Below are 25,531 nucleotides of genomic sequence, written 5' to 3'. Positions count from 1 at the left end.
GAAATCCAGGTCTCCTACTCCTCCGCCATCTTGCTCCGCCCCCCCTCCCCTTTTTTTTTTTTTAACCAGTTACTTTTATTTTTATTTTTTTATTTTTTGTACTTAGTATTTTTTTAAACATCACAAATATGATTTTTTATTTGTCACCATTAAATTGTACTTAGTGTTTTTTAATTTAAATTCAATTAATTAACATATAATGTATTATTGGTTTCAGAGGTAGAGGTCTGTTATTCATCAGTCTTATATAACACCCAGTGCTCATTACATCACATGCCCTCCTTAATGTCCGTCACCCAATTACCCCATCCCTCCATTGCTCTCCCTTCAGCAATCCTCAGTTTGTTTCCTATGATTAAAACTTAAAACCAGTTACTTTTAAACTCATTGGACCATTGGTTTAGGATAAAGATTATCACAGATGGCTTTTTATTTCTATAAAAATAAATATTTTGTTTTTAAATATAAAATTAATTCAATATTGTTTATACAATTATCTATATATCACCATCCCAAAGAAATTATTAGTAGTTAAATTTCTGAGAGACTTAACATACAAATGGACAATGGGCATAAATATGATAATGACAATAGAACTTTGACCCACAAACTGCAGCAAGTAGGTCAGGAAACCAAACCACAGGCTCTATAACAACTGACCAAGAATGGTCAAGTCTTTGACAATGACAGCCGGTCTATCTATATTTGCCTCACTTTAAATTCAGTAACAATCAAGAGAAAGCAAAATATGTTCCCCAAACCAATAACATATGATGCCCTCCTTCTAGTTAGCCTGCCTGCCTCTTTCTTACGTCAACAATCTCCAATCAGAGAAACCTAAAGTTTTTTTGGGGGGTGGGGTGTTGTTTTTATTTCCATTTTAAAGGTTTCTGTCTTCTCTGCCTGCCTTTGAGTTTCTGCCAAAAGCAAGTGATGGTAGCTCCTTTGTTATACTCTAGTTTTCCCTTCGGTTGGATGGTTTTCAAAGTACCTCCTCCCATTGCCCAGTCATTACTTAGGATATCCTGGATATAAGGAAAGCTGAAGGCTCCGTGCCTCAGTGCTGTTTGGATCCACACACTCCTCTGTGTTTTAGGTTAACTCCTGAGTGCAACAGGTCATGCTTAAAATGGGTAAAGTGGCAAAATGCCTTAAGAAAACTGGCCTATTTGTAGACAGGTAGGCTTAGCTAGTGGGCTGGGTCAAAATTCTGAGAATATCCTAGGAATATTATAGAAATATAAAATCAGAAGAATTGCTGGTTGTGGTATTATGTACACAAGATAAGTTAGTTCCAACCCTTTTGGAAAATGCAGCATGTAGTATTCATCTTGGGTAACTAATTAAAATGAAATAAAAAGTTGTATTTTTCCCGTGCTTATCATACATATATTTGGGCTTATAACACTAATTGAAAATTTTCAAATTGCAATATTTCAGAGGCATTTGATTAACCATGTGATTATCCACATCTGGCCTGGGAAGATTGACCGATTACCAGAAAAATGGTATCTATTAACCAATAGGTTATCTAAATTTATAAATCATCAAAATATGCTGTTAGTGTTTATAAACAGTTCTTTTTTTTCTTATTGATAAATGTCAGTCTTCAAAATTTTAGAGGGAAGTATCAGGAAAAAACAGCCTCACTTTGATAAAGGATAACAGCATACATGATTTGACATACAAATAAACACATTTTTTGCAGCCTTTTCTCTCCAAAGTTTTCTTCATGACATCATTCTCATAAACATAGAATTGGGCCATTAGAATGCAACTAAAAATGGAGACTCTCTGATAATGAAAGGCCATCCCATCTTTCTGTTTTCTGGTCAACAGCCCAATAGAGATCTTCACTCAACATCTGTGATAGTCTCTCATATGCTCGGGCATAAGTAGCCCAGGTGAGAAAAACTCTCAAATCTTTACTTTCCCTATTTATATCTCAACTCCTGGCAAGATTCTGGTCTCTCAGAGCTGAATTTCTGCTGCCACCATGTCTACTCCCACCTATTATCATTCTTTTAGATCTTTTTATTTCACCTTTCTGCTTTGCTGCCCATCTTCTTATTCTCCTCGCCTCTTCTCCCATTTTATCTTATGCTACTCTAGTTCAAAATCCTCCACTGTAGGTATTGGTATATCCTTAATACCAAGAACAGTGCCTGATATTCAGTAGATGTTCCATAAATGAACCAACAGAAATTTTACAAAAGCCTACAAATTTTGTCAAAATAATACATTTTTAAAGATAAAAATTGACATCATATTGTGCCTTAAAATACACAGTTGATGAGGATAGATATAGCTCCTGGTATATTTCTGAATAAATAGTTTTGAAAATAATAGTGCTTAGGGGTACCTCTGTGTCTCACTTGGTTAAATGTCCAACTCTTGATTTCAGCTCAGGTCATGAGATCCAGTCCCGCTTCCGGCTCATGCTGGGGATAGAGCCTGCTTAAGATTCTCTCTCTCTCTCTCTCCCTCTCCCTCTACCCCTCCCCCCTTGCACACTCTCTCTCACTCTTAAAAAAATAATATTATATACAAAAAGTATTACTTTTATCTAGGTATTTTCAATTTTTTAACTTTATTAATACTGACATTAAAAAATACTGACATTAAAGTTGATACACTCTTAGAAATCATAATATTTTGACAAAGATGAATATGATGGTTTTTATTTCTTATTAAAGGAGAGTTATCATTTTTCATATTTTTCCTCATAATTTTTCAGCAATCGTTCAAAAATACATCCTAAGTGATCATACAAGGTACGATTAAATATCTAGAGTTTTACCTAGAGCCTGTCTCCTGTTCAGATGATGAAAAAAAAATTAGATGTTCTCAAGAGTTACATAAACCATGAAATGTAGGAACTCTTTAGTTCAGCCAAGATACTGGTTGGACAGAATTTACCTGAGATGAGAAAAGGAAAAGAGGCCACAATTTATGAAGAAAACATTAATAAATAATCTGAACTCTAAAATATCATAAAGAGAAAACTTTCACAACCCTAATAAATCCCAGTGGGTTTCTGGGTTAAGATGACAGATTGTCACATGTATATAATTTTTGTCCTTCTCCAAGTCCCACTAAAACTACAGATGCATTATTTTTTTTTTTCTTTTAAAGATCTAAACATTCTAGGATGGAAAGAACAGAACAGGAAAGAGACAACAGCAAGAACTATTAGGAAACTAGAAAACAGATGCCACATGATAAATAATATAGTCAACCTGAGAAAGCCAGAGTCCAAACCAGCAGTGGGAAAACCAAGGACTAAACTGATTTAAACAGAAAGATTCATGCATGACTGGAATTTGAGATAAAGGGAGGAACTGAAAAAGGCAGTTTGGTCCCCTCACATACTCCACACCACTGAACATCGGCTTCTCCCTTACCTCCAGAAAAGTCTAGAGATTAATTCTCTGGAAAGCATAAAATAAACAGTCTTTCATTGGAGGTCTTTAGACTAACTTTGGGATGGAGTACCTTTTACTGACGACAAGGGTATTGAGTGAATGTGTGAATACTTAACAGTAAATGGAGAGACCTCCAGCCCTTCTACCCCTCTGCACCTCTGCCCCCAGAACACTTACTTTCTAGGAAGGAGTTTCAAAGATGCTTCCCTGGGAAACTAATCAGTACAAGGGGAAAGACTTACTTCCCTCTAGCAAGTCTTAAGTCCTTAAGTCTAATTCTAGAATGTACCAGATTCTGAAGAAAAGGGATGCTGAGTTTTAGAAGATTCCATAGGCTCATTGTAATAATGTAACATACATTGTGTGACTATGTGGATGATCTTTTATCAAGGAGAAATCATGTTTAAAAAACTAAAACCTGACTTTTCTGCTCTGGAATGAATGCATCACAATGGTAGTGACAGAGAGGCTTCATTCTATTTTTAACTGTTCACAGACAACCAGAGTAAAATCTCCATGTCTTCGGTTAAGGGTGGAAGAAGTACTAAATGGTCTGTGTGCCGAAAGTCTTGTGCCAAGGCTCATAAATGGCTATATCAGGTTTTACAGGAATATTTTTTCGATTTCCTAGTACAGTACTTTCTAGCAATTTACCAAGTTCCTATTAGCCTTTACTAGAATTTCCAAAGCCTATCTAATTATATGGGTCTCCCAGTGATGGTTAGACCCCCACGGGTCGTGTCTCTGCTAGTGACATCCAAAAGTGCGTCATTCTTCTTACATATATTAGATTTCTTTTCCTTCTGTCATGCTACCATCATGATCCCAATTCTTGAATAGTTCCCCATTTCCCACTTCTTAAAACAACAACAACAAAAACCCCTGTCTATTTTCTAAGGCCTTTTTATAATCTATCACTTTTTTCATGCTTATCTTAACTTCAAGTTGGATCTATATAGTTTTCTTAGAGCCCCCCAGATGGATCTGACTCATTCCCACCTTCTATCCTCCACCTTTGTGGGTTTTCTCACTTATATCATCTCCTTCCACAATCTAATCCCCGTATTTCATTGAAATTCTAATACAAACTTCACCTGCTCATACTTTTGTTCTCTGCTTACTCTATTCCCCAGTGATAACTCCCATCTTCTGAAATCCTAACAATTTACAGTTAGAAGCATAAAATGCATCACACAATTGTTATTTCCAATTGGTCTGTTATCCCCATGAGGAAAGGACTGGGTCTTGTTCTGTGTTTAGCATGTGGGTAAAGACTTGCAAAACAATGAGTAGGTACACAGATTCTGAAGTTGGACTGACTTCAATTCAAATTCAATTTCATTTGTGTATCCTTGAGCAACCTAGCTGACCTCTGTGAATCTCAGTTTCTTTAATAATAAAATGGAGAATGTAATAACAAAACTACTGAATATAAAAATGAGAAAACATATATTTATCATAGTGAAGTACACAGTAAGCATTCATCAAAGTTTACTATTATTATGCCTCTTATTGATAATAAAATAGTAGTTGAGGAAAATTAGAATATTTAGTGACACTTTAGAAAAGAGAATGTATATATATTTTTATTATTTTTAAAAATATATGACCATTTAAACTCTGTGTGTGGGACAAAGAGTGTACCAACTACCAAATAGCGACTGCATGTTGATAAACACTGCCCTGCCAAATATGACCCCCATCCTCACAGGTCCCATTATAAAGAAGCTAAAACTGCAGCAAAAGAAATGTGATGTGGGTGGAACTAAGGAACAGCCTATATATAAAACTGCTAAATTTAAGGCTCAGAAAAACATTGTAATGTCTGAAAAAAAAAAACTCTTAGAACTGGGAATAAAAAAGGAGTGAAAAACAGGATTGTATCCATTTTAAAACAATTGGAGATTTATCACAGTCTATATGAACTGAAATAAAACTGAATCTGGATTCAATTCAAGTGCAAAAGATTATCAGAGTCCAACATTCAATTTTGATACTCTTCTTTTACTGCAATTTGAGCACATATTATTCCTGTTCTGTGGATGCCTTTGGCAGGGACACCTATAGATTGTGAGAAAGCTGGGCTGTTTAGCTTTTGCAAAACATGAAATGTGTCTATTTTCCAATGAGTTACCACTCTGTGGAGTTGTGAATCCTCTTCTAACACCCCAGCTACAGATTACAAAACCCTCAAAGTCACTCAGCATCCTTTCCAAAGACATATTCAACATTCTTTTCTAAGTTGATTCAAAGTATGTAGCTTTGGGAGGAAATAGATGCAGAGCAGGAAAAACTGTACTGAAGTCTGTATTTTCATCACTTGTTGGTGACATATCCTTACCTTTACACTTTTTGTTTTATTTCTTGACCTCATTCCCCTCCTTTAACAGTCTAGACCCAGTCAGTTGTTCCAATATGACTTTTCTAATAGTTTCTTTTTTTATTATTATTATTATGTTATGTTAATCACCATACATTACATCATTAGTTTTTGATGTAGTGTTCCATGATTCATTGCGTATAACACCCAGTGCTCCATTCAGTACGTGACCTCTTAAATACCCACCACCAGGCTAACTCATTCCCCCACCCCCCTCCCCTCTGGAACCCTCAGTTTGTTTCTCAGAGTCCATAGTCTCTCATGGTTCGTCTCCCCCTCTGATTCCCCCCCTTCATTTTTCCCTTCCTACTCTTTTTTTTTTTTAACATATAATGTATTATTTGTTTCAGAGGTACAGGTCTGTGATTCAACAGTCTTACACAATTCACAGCACTCAATTCTCTCATCCCCTTGAACCCTGCTGCAAATTCCTTTCCATCCTAGGAATTCAGATAAATCCAATTTTCTAGTTTATTCAGAACACGTGAAGGGAAAATCTATTCACTCTGTTCCTAATGAATATTTTAGGTTTCAAACTGGGTGATGAACCATAAATGAATTAATGAGTGATCTTCTTAGTTGACTACCTTTTATAATCCAGATCGCTTTTTGTGTCTTTATCCAAGCTCTCATTCTACGTTTGCCTTTTTATACTTCCTTATATTCCACAGTTGACATTGCCCCACAAATAGAAGTCCTTAGGCATTTACTTCATAAAATTCCCTCTATTTATTCATATATTTCCTTCCTCTGTTATTTTTTAGTTTTTATTTTCATTTTTTAAAATATGAATTTCAGTGCAGTTAACATACACTATTATAGGGGCACCTGGGTGGCTCAGTAGGTTAAGCATAGGACTCTTGGTTTCAGCTCATGTCATGATCTCAGGGTCCTGAGATTGAGCCCCAGGTCTGTGCTCCAAGGAGTCTGCTTGCCCCTCTCCCCCTCTTTCTTCCCCTCCCCCCACTCAGGTGCACCTGCTCTTGGGTGCATGCATTCTCTCTCTCTCTCTCAAATTTAAAAAATATATATATTTAAAAAAATATAGTGTTATATTAGTTTCATGTGTACAATCTAGTAATGTACACCTGAAACATCGAATTATGTGATGAGCATATTATTTAGTGCTCATCACATTTCCTTCCTCTTTTAGAGAGGTTTCCTCCTCCTTTCCATGGTTGCTTGAAAAAAGATTCCTATAGGCCTGTATGTAAAAATGATAGAGGCATGTGGGTGGCTCAGTCAGTTGAATGTCTGACTCTTGATTTCAGCTCAGGTCATGATCTCAGGGTCATGAGATTGAGCCACACATTGGTCTCCACATTCAATGCAGAGTCTGCTTGTCCCTCTACCTCTGCTCCTCCCCCCACTCTCTTTCTCTCTCTCTAAAATGAATAAGTAAAATCTCAATAAGTAAGTAAGTAAGTAAATAAATAAATAAATATGATTGATTTTTTTTGACATCTGTACTTATGGTATTGTTGTACTCACTTTTTTTAACTACTAAGCTTACTACATTTACATATTACAAATACTGATATATCTATTATGATTCTAACATGTTTATAGTTTTTTATATGCACTCCCCATTTTTTTCTAATTTTATTCTCATTTTCTAATTTCTAACCTCTCTGCATTACTTTCATCTACTGATATGTTAATTTGTTTCAGAGCTTCCTCAGAAATTTAAAAAGACATTATATGCATTCTTTAGGTAGCAAAGCATAATGTTAATTATACTAATGTTAATGTTCTCAATTCTCCCTGAATACAAAAGTAGACCATTTAACTCTGATCTCCACCAATTACATAGTCCCTGTGCAGGGTGGTCATTTCAAATAGTCTTTTCTATTGTCATTGTTGTTTTTCTGCCAAAGCTTATTTGAATATACCAACAGGTTTTCTGATTTCTTTGCTCATCACTGTTTCTTGCATCTTAATTCTTTACTTTAGAGATAGAATTTCTGAATATGTAATTCGAAATCCATCGGTTTAATAGGTCATATGCTTGGGGTCTCTATTTCTTAAAGATGACCTTTATTGACTCAGACTCCAAGGAAACAAATCTTTCTTGCTACTCCTTCAAACTGGTCCATGAATTACTTCTAATTTCCTTTTAGAGGCACAGCTCCTGGCTTTTACAAGGATCTCACTTCTAGCTCCCCTGACTATATGTTTCCTCTAAATGCCACATGGGCATTAGAAATTAAAATCTTTAGTGTTCAACATTTAAGATCTATGTAAGGGTTAAGGAAGAAATAAAAAGAGTGGGTTTCCCTGTCAGAATGGCTAAAATAAAAAACACAAGAAACAACAAGTGTTTTAGCAAGGCGGTGGAGAAAAAGGAAGCCTCATGCACCATTGGTGGGAATGCAAGCTGGTGAACACACTGTGGAAAACAGTATGGAGGTTCCTCAAAAAATTAAAAATAGAGGGTCACCTGGGTGGCTCAGTCAGTCAGGTGTGCAACTCTGGGTTTCACCTCAGGTCATGATTTCATGGGTCTTGGGATTGAGCCAGGCAATAGGCTCTGTGCTCAGTGGGGAGTCTGTTTGAGGATTCTCTCCCTCTGCCCCTCCCCCCCACTCTCTCTCTCATAAATCTTAAAAAAATTAAAAATAGAATTTCCATATGATACAGTAATTTCATTATTGAGTATTTGCCCAAAGAAAACAAAAACATTAATTGGAAAAGGTAATATACACCGTGATGTTTACTGTAGCATTATTTACAATAGCTAGATATGGAGGCAACCCATGTCCATCCATAGATGAGTAGATAAAAATGTGGTATATATACACATACATATGCAATGGAATATTACTCTGCCATAAAAAATGAAATCTTGCCATTGCAACAACATGGAGGATTTAGAGCGTATAATGCTAAGTGAAATAAGTCAGTCAGAGAAAGACAAATAGCATATGATTTCATGTATATGTGGAATTTAAGAGACAAAATAAATGAACAAAATAAAAAAGAGACAAACAAAAACACTGACTCTTAAATATAGAAAATAAACTATAGAGAATTACCAGAGGGTGGAGGAATGGGTAAAATAGGTGAAGAGGATTAAGAGTAGACTTACTGCACCGAGTAATGCACAGAATTGTTGAATCATTATATTGTACACCTGAAACTAATATAATACTGTATGTTAATTATACTTTAATTTAAAAAAAATAAATTAAAAAATAAAAAAAGTGTATTTCTAGAGCTTAAACTTATGTTTACTCCATTGTTATTGTTTGGGTTTTTGTTTGTTTATTCTTGGTTTCTTCTGAATTCAAGTTGCAATTCTTTTTGTTTCTTTTTATTACTTTAAACTATTTTTTAAATTTTCCTAGTTCATTCAACCAGTATATATTATATACTGTCATATATACATATATGTACACATACTATAGTATATATAGCTACTTTGTATACATATACTGTTTAGGTTGTTATAAGTTCTGGATATAAAACAATAAAGTCAAATTTCATACTTTCATACATTTTATAGTCTGTTAGGGATATAGAGGCAGGGAATATATAAATAAATGGGCTAGATAATCCAGTATGTGGTAACTGCTAAAAAGAAAGTTAACAGGATCTTGTAATATAGAGAGACGGGTTGGGGAGGAAGGCTACACTGGATGACCAAGAAAGGATTTTATGATGGAACATTCTAGCTAAGACAAGAAGGAACAGCCATTTAAAATCATGAAGACTTACCTTCATATCATTTTTGTTTGTTTGTTTGTTTCCCTATTTCTCAGTGTTTATGCTCTACTTCTTTATCTCATTTTTTGGCTATAGCTTTTTATTCCCCTTCTACAATTTCATTCTATCCCTTCCCATTTCCTCTCTCCCTTCAGATATTTCAAAATCTGTCTTGACTGTGCTTCCTTTAAGATACTATGTTATTTTTATTTTCTTATCAGCTAGTCTCCCATCTACCTCTTTTAACGACTGTTTTTCTCTTTCGCCATTTAGTGAAGCTACTCAAACAAAAGTACCCACAAATTGAGAACTGCCAAAATTACACTATCTTTTCAATCTTCATTTTTTTTAAAGATTTTATTTGTGTGAGAGAGAGAGAGAGCATGATGTGGGGGGGAGAGGGAGAGGGAGAAGCAGACTCCCCTCTGAGCAGGGAGCCCCCCCGCCCATGGGGCTGATCCAGGACCCTGGGATCATGACCTGAATCAAAGGCAAACGCTTAACCAACTGAGCCACGCAGGTGCCCCTTCAATCATCATTTTAACTAAAATTTCCTCAAATAAAACAACTCATTGATCATTCACTGAAACTCCCTTAACTATGGCCCAGAATCTTTCTTCTCATGTTACAAATGTTCTTATAATCACTTGAGTGCTCTGTTTTTATGGAATTCTATTTCCTCTGCCCACTTCTTGGAATTTTGCTTCTCGTGGCTTTGTCCTTCATTGTTTATCCTTCTAGTTCCACATTCTGCCTATAAATATATATATATATATCCAAATATTTACATTACAGAATTAAGAGACTTCTCATTGCCCTACTTATCAGCTGATATTAAAACAGCTCTTAGTTTAGATTTCTTTCCATAATGTGCTGTTTTCCATATAAATCTATGGACACTTTAAACCATGTCTAAACTATAATTCAATTTTTTACAGGAAATGTTTCTTTCATGCATGTTTCCTATCGAGGTTAATTGTATCAGTGCCATAATAAAATATTATTTATTAATCCTTATTTTCAGAATCAACCTATAACATAAGCATGGGGGATTTAATTGTTGAAAAGAATGTAAATATTGCCTATCTTAATATAAAAGATGTAGTGGAAAGAAATTGGGTTATGAATGAGATACAGAACGGAGCAGTTGGAGGCAGAAGAGTGAAAGTAGGAATCTCTTCATCATACATAGTTGGAAGTTGAGATATAACTTACACATAATAACAAAAAAACAGTTATGAATAAAATAATATTATCAAGGACTATAAATATAAACAATGAAAATATATAAATTCATCAAACTAAGGAAAGGAGAGGGAGAAAAGAAGATGAACAGTCTTATAAGTTATCTAAATTCTCATTTGTAGGAAAAGCCAATAAATTATATCTTAGAGAAGAAAGTATATTGCTTAGAGGTATGGAGATAATCACAAGAAATGAAATCATACAAGGTTAAAATACCTGCTTCTCCTTTGTGGAGGTAAGGATTGCTTTTCATAAATTGTTACAATTTAGTTAGTTTCACTTTGCTCTCTCTTCTCCCTTTCATATATATGTGTATGTATACATACACATAGTGGGTGTTATTTATAATATGTATAATATATTAATATTTTTATATATGAGGAAAATATGTGTATGTTTATTGTTGTCTGGGTGAAATTCCTCAGTATATGGTAACACCTTTCAATACATAAATTTAAGTTTAGTCTTACATATGAAAATATTTTTTATTTATACTTTTAAATATTGGTTGTTTTATTATTTCTTAAATTATTCTCCAAAGGGTCCGAGGATATGTATACTGGAGCCTCTTTGCCTCCTCTCTCTTTCAAGGTCTTTTTTTCTCTTTTCTTCTTTCTTTATTTTTATCTCATCACTGTCTCTTAGTTAATCTCCTGCTTGTTTTCAAAGCTCCTTATGGAATTTTTATTTGAATCTATTTTCCTTTGGATTTATAATTTGTCATTTTTGAAATTTTTTATTCTTCAATTTTGATGAGCTTGTTACATTCCTCATCTCTTTTTTTATTTTTTTCATTCCTTAGTTTTTGATTTTGAGTCAGGATTTTAAAAATAAACATCTCCAACTTTTTATTATTTGAATATAGTTGGCACAAAATTAGCTTCAGGCATACAGCATGGTAACTGAACTTCTCTATACATTTCTCTATGCTCACTTAGCTACCATCCATTACCATACAACACTATTACAATACCATTGACTGTATCTCCTATGCTGTGCCTTTCATTCCCATGACTTATTCATTCCGTAACTGGAAGCCTGTATCTCGCACTCCCCTTCACCCATTTTGCCCATCTCTCCACTCCCTTTCTACCAGCAACCATCAGTTTGTTCTATGTATTTATAAGTCTGATTTTGCTTTTTGTTTCTTTATTTGTTTTGGTTTTTAGATTCCACATATGAGTAAAATCATATGGTATCTTGTCTTTCTCAATCTATTTTACTTAGCATAAATACCATCTAGGTCCATCCATGTTGTTGAAAATGGCAAGATCTTATTCTTTTTTTTTATAGCTGTGCAATTTTCCATTGTGCATATATACCACATCTTCTTATCCATTCATCTATGAATAGACACTTGAGTTGTCTCCTATCTTGGCTATTGTAAATAATGCTGCAATAAACACTGGGGTACATATATCTTTTTGAATTAGTGTTTTCATTTTCTTTGGGTAAATACCCAGTAGTGAAATTACTGCATCATATGGTATTTTTTGAAATTTATTTCAATTTGGTGTGTTGCATTACAGTTTTATTTTTCTGTTTTGTATTTGTTTTTTTAGACATAGGGTCTCATCAGCTGAATTGTTTTGATTATCTTCTTTTTCCCCCCAGCTTTATTGAGGCATAATTGAAAAATACAACTGTAATATATTTAAAGTGTACAGGGTGGGGATTTGATATATTTTTATATCATGAAATGATTACCACAATCAAGTGAATTAATACATCCATCAGTTTACATAGTTATCTTTTTTGTGTGTGTGCATGAGAATGCTTAAGATTTACTCTCAGCCAATTTCAAATATACAATACAGTATTAACAATAGTCACCATACTATATATTAGATACTCAAAGCTTATTCATTTTATAACTGAAAGTGTGTGCTCTTTGACCAACATCTCCCCATTTCCTCTACCCCTCATTCCCCACCATTCTACTCTGTTTCTATGATTTTGATTTCTTTTTAAGATTCCACATAAAATTTGTTTCAGAGGTACAGGTCTGTGATTCATCAGTCTTACACAATTCACAGCTCTCACCATAGCACATACCCTCCCCAATGTCTATCACCCAGCCAAAAAAAAAAAAAAAAGATTCCACATAAAAAATATTCCATCATATATATACATATATATATATATACACACAACATTTTCTTTATTCATTCTTCTTTTGAGGAACACCAACACTGTTTCTATATCTTGGCTATTGGGAATGATGCTGCAATGAACATTCATCACGATACCTTCCTATAACAAACCTATCTTAAAAGTTTGTCCGATTTTATAAATTTAAAAGTTACTTTATTTTAAATTATTTTAGGTTTAATATTATTCACAGATTTATGGGTCATAGTTTTATGGGAAGAAATTGATGAATTATCTGCTCATGTCTTTTGTCCATTCTAGGATATTTGTTTTTTTATTCTTCATAATGTCTTTAGGTATTCTTTACATATAAATGACATCATGTTTTTGTTATTTTTTATTACAAATGTTTACCCAATTATCCATTTACATTTTGATATTGTTTAGGATATTCTATTGATCTACAGAACTTAATTTTTAATGTAGTTCACTTTAATAATCCTTTTTTATAAGTTCTTCCTTTTTCTCCAATGCTTAGAAAGCCTTTCTCAATCTTAATATAAAGAAAAGATTTGTGTACATTTTTCCACTTGTTATGATTTTAAAGTTACATTTATTACTCGACCTAAAATTTATATTTGTGTATAATGTATGGTGATATAAATGAATGTTTTTCTAAGTCTACCAGGTCTGCTTCAGAGTATTCTTCTGCTCTGTGTCTTTTAAAATTACACCAACACTAAATTACCTTAATTATTGTAGTTTTGTATATTTTAGTAACTGGTAGGGCAAGAACTATATTATTGTACTGCTCTTTGGCTAGCTCTATAAGATAATATTTTGAAGCTGTAATAAACATTTTATTGTTTCTGGAATTTACACATAATGTATGATTCTTTCATGTATATCATTAAGTCACTGTGATTCAAAATATATTTGGTTGAGAGCTCAGTAGCAAAAGATATGAACCTTGATGACACATAAATCATTACAATTAAAATTATGTAGCTATGGAAATCAAGTATTCAGATAGTTCCAACCGAAATCATAATTTGACTTATCAATTTCTTTGTAAAATAATATGCTAATATGAAACAGAAAAGATTCCTAAGGTGACAGGGTATAAAGGAGATTCCTAAAATCATTTTTTGGCCATTTATGAGAAACTTTGCCATATTTATTTACCAAAACCTCTAGAACTACACACCTACAACTTTCTAATTCTATATTATTTGTGTTTCTCCCACCATTTAGTTTTTAGCATCTGCTACTTAGAGAAACTTAGGTTTCATAACTGTGACAAATGTTTCTACCCATTATAAATGTTATGCATCATTTTGCACATAATTACCTTGTGAAGTCTGTCATCTCCATCATAATCATACACATCTTCTTGGCCAGAACAATGATATCATTGCTGGTATCATCCCATATCTCAATCTCAGCATCCAGTTTACTCTTTACTTTCTTGAAATCAGCAACTTGCTCAGCAATCTTTTCCTTTTCTGCCTCAGGCAATTGAGTCATTTTAGCCTAAAACATGTGATAAGTAGATTTATAATCATTCCACTATGTCAAAAAGCATTTTAGGAAGAAGTGGTCATTACAGGATATTCTTAAACTTGTTCATTTAAAAACAGAGACATGTCATGGTTTTTTAAAACCATATAATCAAAACTTTCTAGGCTTAATTTTTCCTATGAAAAATCTATTAAATTATAAATGTTTTCTCTAGAACTATAATGTTAAATTTGAGAATAACAATGTATAATTTAGTATCTGATATACTTAATTCTACTCCTTAATATAAATGTGAGACTTCTCAAATTTCTAATGCAATACAATTTTAAATTAATTCAGGCTTAATATAATGCATCTCATATATTAGAAAAGCATATACCTTATTTAATGGTACCAATAATATGCTTCAAAAAGTAGAAGTATAACAAAACTATCTGGAAATGTCTATTGACATTATAATGTTGATTTATCCATGTATGTATATACAGTCAGACAGATCCTTACACAAACACTGAATATATATTGGTAAACAATGATAGTATACATTTATAAATCATATGTATTAGATAAGCACATTTTAAAATCATAAGGATGTAGGGGCGCCTGGGTGGCTCAGTCGGTCCTGGGATCGAGCCCTGCATCGGGCTCCCTGCTCGGCAGGGAGCCCGCTTCTCCCTCTGCCTGCTGCTCCCCCTGCTTGTGCTCTCTCTCTCTGTCAAATAAACAAATAAAATCTTAAAAAATAAAATAAAATAAATCATAAGGATGTATATGGGTATTCTGTACATATAAACACATTCAAGTGTGTATGTGTATGCAAACTATTTTGAGGGAAGAGTAAAAATGTTATGGGCAGGGTTTATTAAGGCAAGTCCTCACTAATTAGCATCCTGAGTTTTGAGGTACTCTTCTCCCATGCACAGTTAACTTGCTGGGTTGGCTTAGTATTATTCTTTGGATATGTCAATTTTTTTTTTTTTTAAAGATTTATTTATTTATTTGAAAGAGTGAGAATGAGAGAGAGAGAGAGTACATGAGAGCGGGGAGGGTTAGAGGGAGAAGCAGGCTCCTCGCTGAGCAGGGAGCCCGATGCGGGACTCGATCCAGGGACTCCAGGATCATGACCTGAGCCGAAGGCAGTCGCTTAACCAACTGAGCCACCCAGGCGCCCTGGATATGTCAAATTTTGAACAGGATGCAACTTGCGTCTTCCACTTGCAATTTGAAATGTGGGAAGGGTAGAAAACCATCTAAACCACCATATTCACAGCATTAGCACCTGGGACTTATAAGTTTTTGTCAAATGAAGAATCTTGAAGTAAAAAAAAAAGTGATTTGATAATATCAAGGCCATAAAATTTCATGTAACAGCCTGTGCAATCATATTCTCCAAAAAAATCCACATACGTTCTAATAGAATGAGTACATGGGCCTCAGAGGAAGTAGTTAAAATGATAAATCATTTAAGTAAATTTTACTTATTAGATTATTCATACCAAATATGTGATACCTACAATGCCTATATATTTCCAGATACTAGTCCCTAGGACATCCATATACTGGGAAATAAGGAAAAAAGCTTTGAAATATTCTGGACAAAAGGCTCAAATAGTTGAAATACACTTTATTGAATCAATAGTGTACAAGAGCAAAAAAGCTTAAATATATGAACGAAGGAATTACAAAAATGTTCAATGGAAAATCCAACAAAAAATGAAAATTAAAAAACCAATATCAAGTATCTGTCATTTATTATCTATTTATATAAGACTAACTCAGGGTCTAAAATAACTTGGTGTCTGTGAAATCTCAGCATTAATTATCCATGGTTCAGTTCTAACCTAGTCATGAAAATAAACAATGAGGCTTTCCAAGTTGAAGCTTCCACTAAATTCCTTAGCATAATGTTTGACATACAGTGAATGTTCAATAAATGATAGCTATTTCCTATTCAGTAAGAAAATTGTCAAAATAAATTCCCATATCTAGCACTTAAAATTTTTATTTTTTGCATTATTTTATTTGAGGAATTAAATTAAGCTGTGAGAATGAGCTTTTAATTGATGAGCTATAGAGGTGTCTCTTCCTTGGAATCTGAATCATTTGTAATTTCCTTTCCCAGGCAATGTGGCCTACTAAAAGAAAAGCAACTTTTACTGCTGCTGGCATATAGCAAGGCACATAAATGAAGACACAGCTCACTTATGTCTGAAATCAATAGCATGCAAGCACATTAAGTAAATTATAAGCTACTAACCCATTAAGGCAGCTCAAAAATCGAAATGAATTTTCTCCATCTTGACTACTGGTCATTACCATTCTTTCCATTTTCAATTAAAAAAAGTGTTTAAACTTTCAAATAATAATAGATGTAGGGAGATTCAACTGGGACCTCTTTTTACGGTCTTTGTCTCAGGGGTAATAAATCCATGAATCAGGATCTAATAAATAATATTGAAATGTACATTGGTATATTATGGAAAATTATTCACCATCCTCATTAAAAAAAAAAAAGTTAAAACTATTCAAGAGGTGATCTGGTTAAGTGTATTCTAAGTTCTGTTCCTTGGAATCCCACTGATTTCCAATATGACCTTAAGAAAGCCCTTAACCCTCTTGTCTAAGTTTCTCCAGACATAAAATGACAGTAATTGCAGCAGCTACCCAGCTGCCATGCAGGGACCAGAGTGGATTATTTCATAGCACTGAGGTTAACCCTGTCACTCACAGGAGTCTCATCGGTTGCACTCGATTTCCTTAATAACATCTCAACTCACATGGTGAATTATAATCACCAGATGTTTACTTCTGATAGGATAAGGGCCAAAAGTTGGGCAATAATCAATAAAATCGAAAGTTCTAGTGAATTCTGACTCTCCCACAGGAGGAACAACAACATCATAAAAGGATTAAATGACTGACTGATGCCTTTCCTGAAGATTTTTAGTGCTTCTGTGAATGATTTATTATATGCTATTAATCAATTGGAATCACTATGAACATTTCAAAATAAGACTTAAGAGAACACTTCCTATTTCGGAATTCTGAGCAAAAATTCCTTATTGGCTAATTGTGTGCAGGATAAGCAAAGAAACAAAGCTTAACACAAATGAGATAAGTGGGATTTCTGATGTTATTGCGGGCTGGCGGTATTTCTCCATTCCTGCTCAAATCTATAGAGTACAACTGTGATATAAATAGCTATCAAAGGCTTTTTGAATTCTGCCAACCAAATGAGATTATATTGTGTGTCAACTGATTCTTGGAATCTTTTGCCAAAGACAAAAATAGCTAACATTTAGATATGCCAGACACTCTTCCAGGCACCTTACATATATTTAACTTCACTCTTCATCGCAGCCCTATGAGGTAAATATACTATTATCCTAATTTTAGTATATTATGAAACTGAATGTGCCAAAGGTTAAGTTATGAACTCAAGATTATAGTGTAGTAAGTGGTAGAGCCAGTATGGAAACTTAGAAATTCTGGCTCTAGAATTTTTGTCCTATTACTATGTCAACAAACATGAGCAATATTGCCCACAATATACCAAAATATTCCCATTCTACTCAATGGTACTTCGGTCACCTTCTACTCTTGAATGCAATTATTCTCTGAAGTATAGCCACATATATTCTAGAATCTGTTTCCTTATCTGTAAACTAGAGACGATGATATTCACCTCACAGGTTGTCTTAGAGATCAAACGAATGAATGTGTATGAAGGACTTTTTATTTTCTTTAGTTTTTTTAAAATGCTAGCTGGTGACTTACAATAACAGACTCAGTTCTTCACTCTGTACAGTGATCCTCAGAATTCTATTTCTAATGTTATTCTCCTTTTTCAACAAACGTTGTATTCGCCCATTACCATATTAGGCATTTTCAAGTATCTATCTATCATCTATCTATCATCTATCTATCTATCTGTCTATCTATCTATCATCTATCTATCTATCTTAATATCTACACACACACTTATATATAATATGACATATATATATAATTTATAATTTTAGCTCTAAAGCAGGGGTTGGCAGAAATTTTTGTAAAGGGCAAGGTAGTAAATAATTTCTGCTTTGCAGGCCATACCATAGCACTCTACGACAATACTCAATTCTGCTGCTCTTGTAATATGAGAGCATCCATAGACACCATGCAAACAAAGGAGTGTGGTTGTATTCCAAAAAATTTTGTATGGACATTGAAATTTCAATTTCACATAATTTTCATGTGTCTTAAGTATTATTCTGATTACACCTATTCTGATTTTTTTTCAACCACTTAAAAATGTAAAAACCATTCTTAGCTCATGGGTTGTACAAAAATAGTTGATGGACCAGATTTGACTGTAGTTGGCCAACATTTGCCAAATCCTTTACCCTCTTGATTTTTGTGTGTCTCAGTAGAACTGCCTGCCACCCAGTCCTGAATCTCTTTTAAAAAAATTTTCCCTTTCTTCATGTATCTGATTCTGTTAGGCAGACAGAAAGTTGGTCCATTTCATCTCCAGTACTTTTATCACTTCTGTCTCCTTGTCTGTTTTCCCAGTACTACTATACAAGTTCGGGTCAATTTTCTCTTTCATTTTCAATTCTTTTGTCTTACCACTTGATCCAATCTTTCTGATTTTAATAGAATTGTGTGATTCTTCAGCTAAAAACAACAGCTTCTATTGTCACCTTACTGAATAAAGAATATTAATTCCTCAAATACCATCTTTTAATTTCTTTCACTAAAGTAGAAAATTCATATAGAAAAATGCCCAAGTCATAAATGTGCATCTGGAACTATTTTCACAAACTGAGTGCATCCTTGTACTTAGCACCCAAATCGAGAAACCAAAGGTTTCTCCCGAAGCCTCCCTGGGACCTATTCTAGTCACTATCTCTAAAATATGGTCACTTTCTTGATTTCAAAAACTATAGATTTTCCTGTTTTGAACTTTATAAAAATGAAATGATGGTATATGTATTCTTGTATCTGGCTTTTATGTCGAATATGTATTTGAAATACATCTATCATGATGCATGGAGTTAGAGTATGCTTATTCTCCTTGCTCTACACACAATAATTCCACTGTGCAAATGTACACCATCTATTCATGTGTTTCTATTAATGAACTTTTGGGAAATATTCCATTTTTTGCTGTTGATATTCTTGTATTTTTCTTTTGGTGGACATATTGGTGCACTTTTCCTGAGTATATATCGAGGAGTAAGATTACTGGGTCTCAGGGATCACCATTACCTTTGCCCCTAACTGCGTTTCAATGTCATTTTATCTTACTTCCTCTCATACACTGTGCCCTCAAGCTAAACTAAACTATTTGCTGTTGCAGGTAAATATCTTGAGATATTACGCATTAGTGATTTTACTCATCTTTCCTCTCCCCATCTTTGTTGGCCCAAACTTAATTCTATTTTCAAGCCAAATCTGTATAGTCCATCCTCCTTTTTCTCCAGCTGTATATAATTATTCTTTTAAAAATTTCAGAACATGTTATCAGTTCTCCCTTCAAGATATTCATATAATTCTCTCTTATAGTCTAATTATTTGTGAATATGTATATCTTATCTTACTAGAAGAAAGGTCTTTGAAAGCAGAATCACCTTTCAGAATAATAGTGGTCTCTCTCTCCCTAATATACATACCTACATATATGTTTATTTGTGTTTAATTGGTCTCCTTCCCCTAGAATGTAAGTTTCCTGAAAGTAGGACATATATATGATAAATGTTTATAGTTGGTAATAGAAATAGGAGCGAGATAAAGAATAGGCTTGTGGGATTAAAATTTTATAGCATTGGTCTTACATTTTCTTTGTCATCTACATTTACACACTTTTCAAGCTTCTGTCTCTAAAGGTAGAAATTACTTTCTCCTGTACATTTTTCCTGTCCACTCTCAAACTTGGGTCCTCATGATTTCTCTATGACTGTATTAAAAGCACAATCGATCTTACCTTCTTTGCATCTGCTTTTTATTTCATTATGCTCATTACTACTACTTAAAATATTAATATGCTTATGTTATTTCTTAAACACTTTCCATGATTTTCATTATCTCTTAGAAAAGACAAAGAGAAAAGAAAGAAGGTGTTATAATAGGAAAAATGCAAAAAAAAACTGTCACAGAGGCCTCTGTCAAAGTTCCCACTCTGCCAAGCACTAGCTTTGTAGCAAGTAAATTAACCATCCTCAACCCCAATTTTATCACATGTTAAAATGTTGATAAACTTATTATAGATTTTCTGACAATTACAATTATGTCTGTAAGTAATGATACCTGGAATATAGTAGGGACTTAGTAAGTGGTACTTATGATTGATGTATATATATGCCTTCATTTGGCCTCCCAAACTTCCACAATATTGTGGGGAAGGACAGTTAAAAATATTCACCTAGCTACCTCACAGAGCTTAGGCAGGAATCAAGTAAATTATATTGAGTAAATATATGCCATAAGCAACAAACCATATAGAAATATAGAGTCATTATAATTCTCTTATTCTCAGAAGTTCCAGCATCCAAACTGCTTATTTTGCAGAAAAGGAAACTGAATCCCAGGAAAGAGAAATGACTTGAAAAATGTTATCCGGCTGGTTAGTGGCAGATTTGGTCTTTAAATCCATGTGTTGTCATTCTTACCTACAGAGTTTATCAAACTTAATAGTAGCATTTATGTGCATTTGTGTGTGTGTGTTTTAATAAGCCCAAAGGCATTTGGGAAATGTGTGTGTGTTGTTTTTTTTTTAAGATTTTATTTATTTGCGAGAGAGAGAATGAGAGACAGAGAGCATGAGAGGGAGGAGGGTCAGAGGGAGAAGCAGACCCCCCGCTGAGCAGGGAGCCCGATGCGGGACTCGATCCCGGGACTCCAGGATCATGACCTGAGCCGAAGGCAGTCGCTTAACCAACTGAGCCACCCAGGCGCCCGAAATGTGTGTGTTTTAATATGTTAGCCCGGTGAATGGGTATTAAAGAGGGCACATACTACTGCATGGAGCACTGGGTGTTATACGCAAACAATGAATCATGGAACACTACATCAAAAACTAATGATGTAATGTATGGTGATTAACATAACATAATAAAAAAAAAAGAAATAGAACTAGTATAACATTTTGCTGGAGTTTAGAAAACCTGAAGTACTGCTGGCAGAAATTCAACTTCATTAAAATTTGGAGAACAAATTGATGATAAAGGTTTATGCATTGGTATTTTCAGCGTACTAAATTGTGATTTCAAACATATTCCTGAGAATTCATTAAGAAAAGTCTCCCATCATATTTTAAAATGATTTTTAGGGACTGGAATTGGACTTTGCTTTCAGGACTGATATACATTTTTACATTTTTATGCATAGTTCTTGAAATTGAATTTACAAATGTATTAGCTTTAAAAAGCTCTCAGTTTCCTCATCTGTCAAAAATAACATTCTTGAAACCTCCTGAGTTACACTAACAGATCCCTTAGGTGTAAAACTATCTCATTTTATTATAAAACTGTATAGACTTTGGGGGCTGGGTCAAAACAATTAACTATTATATTATCAGACTTACTTAATTGATCGTGTTCTAAAGATAATAAGAATAGGGACGATTAACATTTATTTATGCTTCTGCTGTGCCAATCACTTTGCTAAATACTTTTGAAAAGTTATCCTAATTACATAATACTAGTTAAGGTAGATATTATCAATATCCTCCATTAACAACCATGGAAATCAGGCCGATAGGGAACACACGTCTGCCTCCTATAAATGAAACCTTCCCCAATGTTTTCTTTTCTTTTCTTTTTTTCCTCATCATATCTCCCTATTTATGGTTTCATTTGCAAGGCAGTTTTTAGCACTAGGGTTATTTCTAATTTAAAAAAAAATAGCAATATTTATTTGTGAACCAAATGTGTGTCCTTGTTCTAGGAAAACATTAATGCTCTTTTGGGAGCCAACTGGAGAAATTTGAATATAAACTGGGTATTAGACAACATTAGGAAGTGATTGTTAATTTTCTTCAGATGTTGCAAATTACTTTGAAGTAGTTCAGAAAATATGCAAATATGGCTCTGGCAGTATGTTAAAACTGCTAAGTCTAGGAGGTGCCTGAGTCGCTCTGTCGGTTAAGCATCTGACCCTTGGTTTCAGCTCAGGTCATGATCTCATGGGTTGTGGGATCAAGCCCCACGCCTTGTTCTCTGCACTCAGTGGGGAGTCAGCTTGAAGATTCTCTCCCTCCCCTACCCCACTCTCTCTCAAATAAATAAATATATATATATATATATATTTTTTTTTAACTGCTATATCTAGGTCATGGGAATATGGGTGTATGCTGTACTGGTACGCTTAAGTTTTTCTGTGTATTTAATTTTTTCAAAACAAAAAACAATGAGAAACCAAATATTTTCTATGCTCTAGTTTTGTGGAGGCATTAGAGATTTAAGAGGCCGTACAGTCTACTCTCTTATCCCAAAATGCCATTCTATCTGCCACATCCCTGACCAGGGATGCTTCTGCTTCTCCTTAGATATATCTGAAGGTTCAATGCTGGATTCTTTGGGACTAAGAGATAAAGTAGTCCAGGCAAATTTTACCGGTAAAAACCAGAACAATGAATGAGCTTCATGACCTGCAAAAGTAATCTTCACATAGATAAGTGTGGCTGAAGGCCATAGGAAACTACTTCATTCAAGATCTTCATGTGTATGGTTATAATTGAAATACAGATAATGTGGCATAAGCCTTTCTCTAAAAAGAAAAGTTGTTAACTTATAGGTGTTGATCTGCATGGAGCCTCAAAAAAGTGGTGCTGGTGGGAATAGGTATCAAGAACCTGACATGAATATCCCAATCATTTTGATGGATGTGACCCTAGCATGGCCATGTATTTCTTGCAATATACATGTTAGCTATAGGTTTAACACCAAGCCTTTAAAATCTTTCCTCTGGTTTCTTTCTCACCAAAGCAGGTGGGGTATTATAAGTTGTCTTCCTAAACAGACAATCTCAAAGGAAAGAACATACTTTTAGCAAGCTTATGAGTATTCTGATTTAAATAGTCCTGTATATTTGCTTTTTTTTTTTTAACTTAAATGTTACAAGGACTAAATGAATCTAAATTCAATTGCATTGTGTTTTCTTTAGATTATCATTCCAGGTTTGTAAAATACTTTTATCTTATGGTGCTGCCAAGAATAACAATACAGAAATCCTCATGTTTCAAAACTACATAGCTATGTAAAACAAAGAAACAATTCAATAAGAAAATATTGTAAAGGCTGTGAGAAACAAGCACTAGAAGCCCATTCATTTTACTCGCAAGAGTACCCTTAGGATGTGACTCAGTGCCTAGTCATTTTTACTTTGCATACAATATAGGTTTGGTTACCTGAATTCCACACCTCTGTTTACAGTAAACTGGAAGTAGACAAAAGATGGGCTAGTCTGACCCCAAGGAAGGAAAAGAAAATCTATCAAGAAGGAGACAGAAAGCCCAGATAATTGGGGGCCTTTCAGTTTATGAATAAGCTTCCTGGCTCACATTGCAACACCTCCATCCTATCACTGTATTACAACATAGTACAATAGTGTTTGGTCATAATATAGACGATGAATCACCTAAAACATCATCATTCAGCATTTACTGATCTTCTACTGCATTGTGGAGTTACATGGCACTGTTCCTGCTCTCAAGGAGCTTAAAATTTCCCAGTGCAGAAAATATCAAGTTAGAGTTATTACATTTTGATTGGTAAGTTAGCATGCATGGGATACAATTTGAAAACCAATTCCAGTAATTATTTTTAAGTTCAAAAACGTGTATTTTGGTCCAAAATAAGTTGTTCTGTAAGAGTTCTAGGAAGTCAACTGTCTTACTTAATATGATTTTCATATATCTTTGATGGTTTGACATTTAGTGTTCATTTATAACTAATTAAAATATTTTGTTAAAGATAAAATCTTGACAAGGTATATGAATAGTATACCACTAAAATAGGTATAATTTGAAAAATAATTCTGCATCTCTACTGTTTCTTTGTTTAGTTTCTTCTTAATTTTAATTTTGTAATAAATATAATTTTATAAAATTTATACATGCATTTTATGTATAACTGAATATAAACAATAGATTTCCCTTACAATAGTTTATGTGGATTTGAACATTTCATTCTATCTTTTTAACAATATTTTTCTTTATAAAATAATCTGAGGAATGTGGTATAGAATTTCAAATATTCATGATATTTGCTTGTCTTATGTTTACATATATAAACCTACATTATTATGATTTAATATAGTACCATGACTGGTAATCTACATCAATACACTGATAATAACTGTCATCACATATACATGGCAAAGAAGATTGAAAAAACTATTCTCATTAGATTATTGTTAATTGAGTACGGATTACGTAATCCCTAAAGTAAAGAGTTATAATTTTGTATAATATATACCCTATCTATCACTTGCTAGGTCTTTTAAAAAGTAAATATATCTATATCTATATCTATATGTGTGTGTATATACATATATATACACATATATACATAAATATATGTTTCCACAAATATTATTTCCACTAAATCCACAAATATTTTTTTGTGTATTACCAGGTAATTGTCTGTGTTTCTATTCATTTGTGATCTAAGACCCACAGTTAACAAATTTTCATATTTTGAAATTTAAATAAAATTGAGTAAAACTCCTTATCATACATCCTTGAGAATACCAAATTCCCTCCTGCAAGAGCTCTATAAATTTCTAAGGGCTTATATTCCCATAGACCTCGTATCTGCTCTGCATTTTTGCCCTCCCTGATCCGTTGCTTTCAGTTGAGACTAAACTTCTAGTCACTCTATTGTAGTGACTCAACATTTTGAACTCTTTACAAATCATCCACATACATAATATTTGTGTATGGAAAATTTTGTGAAAGTGTTTAGGGGGTAACACAGGAACTTTACAAAGCAGGAATGAAAATAACTCAAAATCATAATTTATCTGGTTTTCATCTGATGATGTAGAAAATTAGAGAGGGCATTGCTCCCACATTGAAGACAACAGCAAGTCACAAAATCTAAAAGTTCATGACTTTTTTTTTTTAACCCATCAGGGGTGTCAATAAAAAACTGCATTGGACAAGTTAAACACGTACGGA

The 25,531-nt window shown here is 33.7% G+C and overlaps 1 protein-coding gene across 2 annotated transcripts in view; it reads right to left on the bottom strand.

Moving 5' to 3' along the window:
* The window catches only part of CTNNA3 (catenin alpha 3), a 1,573,809-nt gene that overhangs the window by 133,537 nt on the left and 1,414,741 nt on the right, over positions 1–25,531 (bottom strand). For both annotated transcript variants that reach the window (XM_081824173.1, XM_081824174.1), the window contains one exon: positions 14,198–14,379. In XM_081824173.1, coding sequence (XP_081680299.1) covers positions 14,198–14,379 — 182 coding nt within the window. The remainder of the gene's footprint in view (positions 1–14,197; positions 14,380–25,531) is intronic.

Source organism: Leptonychotes weddellii, chromosome 6, assembly GCF_054177405.1.
Source record: "Leptonychotes weddellii isolate Sample4059 chromosome 6, ASM5417740v2, whole genome shotgun sequence".
Taxonomy (NCBI): Eukaryota; Metazoa; Chordata; class Mammalia; order Carnivora; family Phocidae; genus Leptonychotes; species Leptonychotes weddellii.
Note: the sequence above shows the minus strand (reverse complement) of the source record. Positions and strands in the feature narration are given on the sequence as shown.